Source organism: Vanessa cardui, chromosome 10 (genome assembly GCF_905220365.1).
Source record: "Vanessa cardui chromosome 10, ilVanCard2.1, whole genome shotgun sequence".
NCBI lineage: Eukaryota > Metazoa > Arthropoda > Insecta > Lepidoptera > Nymphalidae > Vanessa > Vanessa cardui.
In genome coordinates, this window is record NC_061132.1 from 8,645,193 (window position 1) to 8,651,056 (window position 5,864).

Sequence of the window (5,864 nt, forward strand, 5' to 3'; positions counted from 1 at the left end):
CTCAGCAGCTGCACTGACCCCAAATAAATACTACGTTTTTCAAAAATGTATGATAGATATATAAATAATTAATATAACCTTCTCTTCAAAAAAGGGAGAGGAGGCCCAGCTGTGGGAAATTTACAAGCTGTTGTTGATAGAAAAATGCTTAAAGAGTTTAGCACTATGAGAGTTAGTTTAGCTCTCTTTGGAACTCAATTTAGGTCTTACCTATCACTCTACTATCAGCGAATACAAATGTTAGCTATATTTAATAAACGCATATTAAGTATATGTGTGAGGCTACAGTTTACTTTATTTTTACAATGTTATCAAAGTAGACAATCAGATTCAAATCCCAAACAACACTGCGACAATGATAATGTATGATGAAAGTGTAAACTTTCCCATGTACCGGTCTTTATAATGATCCGTTGACTGCCGATATTTTCCATTCAAAATGGGGGTTTCAGATAAAATGCATTTATTTGCTTTCCTGAGTCTTATAATAAGTATATCCGGGCAGATTTTGAAGCCTGAATTTTTCGAGAAGAATCGCCAAACGTGCGCGAAGATGGCAAAGGACCCATATTTCGATATTGACATGGTGGTCGGTAAGCCGTGGCGAATTTATTACACATGGAATTTAAAATTGGACACTAAGTGCTTGGACATGGTTATCAAAAATGCTTCTCGAGCGGTTAGTTACTTTAATTTCGTTTCTTTATATTGTCTATCTTGTCTATTGGTCCACTTTTATGGACTGAAGATTCCAAAGCTACTAAAATTTGTACGGTGATTTGTTACAAAAATCTCTGACTGTCTGGAGTCACCTAACAGGCAACACCCAAAGATCATCATCATCAAGCCCTGTCATGTTAGATTGCCATCCTAATGTACAATGACAGTGAGTGTATGAAGAGCTTCTGGATTAGGTCAATTAATATCTCCCACGCGCTGGCTAGTTGCAATTTGCTGTCGTGATGTTCCGTCTTGTGCTTTATATGACAGGAGAACAGTTGTATTCCTTTGTTATTATTGCTATTCAAACATATTTTTAATTTAATTAAAACATAAATATAATAGGTTATGGTAACGTCAATATCTAATTGTATACTGTGATTTTTTTTGTAGACTATTAAACGAATCTGGGCAGACATGAACGAGTACTTGGAAACGCAGCCGACCTGGGAAGCTGCGACCCTTCACATGACAATGGGATCTGCGAAACACGAAGTTCTACTTTTCGCCGATAATGGACCAGCTGGAGCATTCCTGGCCGTTCCTAACGTTATCAGAGATGCCAGTTTGTATATTATATTCTACAAAATAGTCTTATTTTAGCAGTTTGAAGTGTGGTTTTAATTTATTTAGATTTTTTATTTTTATTAAAGATCAAAGCGTTACAAAAACTATGCTTATTTTGGTATATTCTTGATCCCAAAAGTTACTAATCAATTCTTTCTTACCGTACGACTATTTTTTATCAGCGTCTCATTTACTTATAATTTTAAGGTCACATTACAAATACATTCCAGATATCAACCCATTACGCAAAGCGGTCCCACTTCTTAAGTTCCAAATGAAATTACTCCGCGAAGGCAAGTTCCTCCTCTTGATGGACTGTCATGTTGGTGGGGCGTCCCTCGCAGCATGGTCTGATCGTCCACCATACCGCTCGGAGATCGCCGCTGAAGCCGCTAAGCTGAATATAGGAGATGGGTATCCAGCTTGTACCAAGGAAAAGAATAAAGAGGAACAGTTTTTCGTAAAATAATTATTTTACATCGACACGAATTCTTACAGTAAATAAATGTTGAAATATTTGGTCGTTTTTCTGAACCCATGATAATATATATTAACTGTAATTCAGTTCACATATTTCATTTATTGCAATGTAAACTATCAGATTGTTTAACATTTTGTTGAAGAAATAAACAACAATGAGAATATCAATATTTTGGAATGAATCACTAAAATAATGTTTCTTTACTTTCTTGCTTCACAAATAATATAGTCGTTTAAGTATTATCTTGTGTTCGGGATCAGAAGTAATCTATAGTTAATTTCTTGTTAACAATTCCGTTATATAAATATGATACTGATTTATCTTGTATATTTAATATTTCATCAATCACAAGCTGATAACAATATGGCAGATGTGAGAACAGAAAATTGGACATCTTGTGAGGAATTTCTCATTAATACCACGTTCGACGTTGAAAGTGTAATCGGCATTGATTGGAAAATATTCTATTTCTGGAATTATGATAATGACAAATCGTATAACATAAGATTTTCTTTAGCCAATCCTATTGTAAGTAAAAACGAATTTATTATGATAAACATGAAATATTCAATGTCAATGGAAATCAAATACAGTTTCGATCAAATTAAGTCTAAAACCTTGAATCTTTCTAAAACATTTTTAGCATAATTCTTACATCCCATCTAAAATATTAAATGTGATAGTGTGTTTGTTTGTACGAAATGTTTTCGAAAACGATTTGGGTACTCAACACTTGGCCCTTCCTTTCCATATGTGGAAACTTTAAACAAACTTCGTTCGAAATTTCAAGTATTAATTTTCTAAATTACATCAGTTTTATTCAATAAGAGTGGCAAAAGATCTTCTATTATTTAAATGTAAAATAATTAAAATTGCAGTTAGTGGATCGTTTTAAAGCAGAACTAAAAAATATGGACTCATCAGTGGACTGGTCCCGGGCGGTTCTCTTTATGGAGACGTCGATAGACTTCAGCGCTCTCTATCTAGCTACTGATGTACCTGGAAAATTCAGACTAATACCATCATTTGCGTTTCAAAGTATGTAAGATCATCTATACATATAATTAAATTGGAGCATCTGTTCGTAATATTAAAATACCCCTTTTTTACTCAATTCATATGTACGATAGATATACCAAAATAACATGTTTACAATTTTTTGTCGGTCTATCTGTCTGTTTGTTCGGTTAATCTCTGGAGCGGCTGGACCAATTTTGACGTGACTTTCACTGGCAGGTAACTGATATAATAGGGAGCTGCAATGATTAATTTTTTTGTTATATTCAAAGGCGTACAAGGTCGCGGGCATAGCTAGTTTAATATATAATTACTTGTTATATTTTATATGGTCTAGTTAATTGATTTATAATGATGAGTTAGCATGTCATGGTCGAACTAACATTACGTGCTGTCCGAGGCATTGGTTACCTTACCGAGAGCCCCACTATCGAGAAATACTCATCTTTTATTGCCGTTACTAACCCATAACCCCACGACCAGTAGCATTTACAAAATAGTCCAAAACAATACAAGAATTAAATTAAATCTTCTGTTCATATCTTTCAGTGGACAAAATACCTTTAATGATATTTGCTTTGAAAATTGTAAAACCTCATTACTTGGGTATAATCAATTGTCAACATAAGCTGTGCTACGCGTTGGCTCCAGTGGACAAACTGCCGGACGAAAGTAATGTAAGAATATTAAAAATTAATACAGCATTATTATCTACTTACAGGAATTCATTTTTGGAATTCTTTACGTATTTTTTTTTAATTAAGCGATTAAAAGACTTTCTCTTTTCGACTAGTTGTTTACAAGTTTCTTAAAAATATTTATCCGATTTGAGTGTACTTTTCTTAATTATAAAACTACTTAATTACATGTTGATTAAATTATTTGTTCGCTTTCTCTTTAAAATATATGATAAAATAAATATATAGGCTTTTTTTATGGAATAGGTTGGCGGACAAGCATATGGGCCACCTGATGATAAGTGGTCACCATCACCTATAGACAATGATGCTGTAAGAAATATTAACTATTCCTTACATCGTCAATGCGCCACCAACGTTAGGAACTAAGATGCTACGTCCCTTGTGCCTGTAGTTACACTGGCTCACTCACCCTTCAAACCGGAACACAACCGGAATACTGCGTACTGTTGTTTAGCGGTAGAATATCTGATAAGTGGGTGGTACCTACCCAGGTGGGCTTGTACGAAGTCCTACCGCCAAAAAAAAAATTAAATTATTTTTTCTTTTTCTTTTATTTTTTGTTCATTTTAATAAAATGTATATTTAGCCAAATAATTAGGACTAGATTTAGGACTAGCTAAAAAAATTAAATAAGAATAAAACCTATTGTTTATCTTTAGGCAATTGTGTGGAGCACAGGCACAGCCCATTAAGTTCGTTAAAATATATGATACGAAAGTATCATCGGTTGATTGGTTGAAATATTTATTTACAGTTAATAACAGCAGCGGAGACAATTGGATTCAGAGGTGATTTGAACCAGTCGTACCTAAACCAGGAAGTTGTTCCACGTGTACTCTCACCATTCGCTGAAGACGACGAGGATGAAGATGAACAGTTGGAAATTGAAAATGAAGAATATGAATTGAACATATAATATCTGTATTCTTAATACGTTCTTAAGCATTGAGAAAATAAAGACCAAAGATTGAAAATTTAACATTTTAATAAATGGCTTGGACAACAGATTTTGTTTTAATGTATTAGTAAAAGTGTATCCTTCACTTTCACTTTAGGGCTAAGGCTTCTTTTCATCTTTTCCTTTTGAGCAATGGTAATAAGCATTGTTCAAAAGGAAAAGATGAAAATAGCAATGTTTGTTATGTTTTGTATACATAACATCCTTCTAAAATTTTGACAATCAATAAAGAAAGGTACATTGAACAAAGATATTTGAATAATAGTACATAACATATAGGTACTTAGTGTAAGTTTGCCTTATGTGTATGAAGACTTATCCCAAAGATATCTTCAAGTCAAATGTTCGTCATGAGTTTAAAGCAACACTACAAAAAAAGCGAAAAAGGGTCCCTCTTATTAATGAAGTATTCATAAGTTATGGTTGTAAATTTGGCTGTAAAAATATTAGAATGTTTTGAAATTTTCAATTTTAATGAAAGCTATTTCGTTGTAGAAATAGAAAGAGGGAGACACAGATATCAGTGAAAAATTATTTTAAATACCCCTTTATTAGCTTTTCCTGTAATTGGAATCTTAGAATTTGATTTACACTCGATTTAAAACGTCCTAATTAATTGAAACTTTGCCCATCTTTTTTTTTGCTGGACAAATTCCTCTTACGCGTTTCGTTCAAGAACGTACAGATGAAGATGAGGATGTGATGATGAAACTAGAAGATGATTGTAATTCTTGTAACCTTACCTGTAATTAATACATCCGTCGAGTTTTTTAGATTAAGACTGTTCAACATATGACGAACTCTTTGTATAAATTTAATTTGGGATTATAGTACATACATAAACATTGGTCTTAGTTAAAAAATAATTAAAAATGGAATATATGCGACTGATGCATTCGTATCATAACTGGCGCGATTATATATTTTTTGCTTTTTAATGTTGTACTGTGAAACTACTACTTTATTAATCCAGAGAAGGGAAAGACAGACAGAAGCGGGAAGTTGAAAAGAGTTGAAGTTAATTGATAACAGCTACCAAATATAAAGTATTTAAGTCACTATCACTCTCCATATATAGAGCTGGTCATTTAAACTACTCATTTCTTCTAAAATAGTGTTATGAAAAGTAAACGATACCAGGAAGTATGTATCGTGTGGATTTGTTTTGTATATAGGACAGGAGTTAGAAACCATTTGAAATACCTAGGTTTTTTTTTTTAATTAAACTTTGTTTTTTGTTTTTTTTTTGTTGTCTCAAATAAAATGTTTTATTTTATTTTTATTTCATTTCATTTTAAACTCAACAAACAACAAAGTCACTCATCTTTATTTGGCGCCATTATTATGAAATATTATTTAAATGAAATTTTGAATATGGAATTATATACATAATAAATGATTAGTTTGTGTGAACCCGTCT

At 32.6% G+C, this 5,864-nt stretch overlaps 2 protein-coding genes across 2 annotated transcripts; both read left to right on the top strand.

Moving 5' to 3' along the window:
• The first annotated feature begins 449 nt into the window (after positions 1–449).
• Positions 450–1,783, top strand: LOC124533288. Its single transcript, XM_047108502.1, has 3 exons — positions 450–679; positions 1,114–1,285; positions 1,518–1,783. Exons 1-3 carry the CDS (start codon positions 458–460, stop codon positions 1,754–1,756), a joined length of 633 nt encoding a protein of 210 aa, XP_046964458.1. The 5' UTR covers positions 450–457; the 3' UTR covers positions 1,757–1,783.
• A 935-nt stretch (positions 1,784–2,718) lies between these two features.
• LOC124533115 lies at positions 2,719–4,402 on the top strand. Its single transcript, XM_047108279.1, has 3 exons — positions 2,719–2,806; positions 3,335–3,462; positions 4,241–4,402. The coding sequence occupies exons 1-3, from the start codon at positions 2,719–2,721 to the stop codon at positions 4,400–4,402; spliced, it is 378 nt and encodes a 125-aa protein (XP_046964235.1).
• The last annotated feature ends 1,462 nt before the right edge of the window (positions 4,403–5,864 follow it).

Excerpts from the sequence above, each read along its gene's own strand:
- LOC124533288 (XM_047108502.1), top strand. The coding sequence starts at position 458 with ATGCATTTATTTGCTTTCCTGAGTCTTATAATAAGTATATCCGGGCAG. Across the intron at positions 680-1,113 it reads TCAAAAATGCTTCTCGAGCG|ACTATTAAACGAATCTGGGC; the intron begins GTTAGTTACTTT and ends TTTTTTTTGTAG. Across the intron at positions 1,286-1,517 it reads TAACGTTATCAGAGATGCCA|ATATCAACCCATTACGCAAA; the intron begins GTTTGTATATTA and ends AATACATTCCAG.
- LOC124533115 (XM_047108279.1), top strand. The coding sequence starts at position 2,719 with ATGGAGACGTCGATAGACTTCAGCGCTCTCTATCTAGCTACTGATGTA. Across the intron at positions 2,807-3,334 it reads ACCATCATTTGCGTTTCAAA|TGGACAAAATACCTTTAATG; the intron begins GTATGTAAGATC and ends CATATCTTTCAG. Across the intron at positions 3,463-4,240 it reads AACTGCCGGACGAAAGTAAT|TTAATAACAGCAGCGGAGAC; the intron begins GTAAGAATATTA and ends ATTTATTTACAG.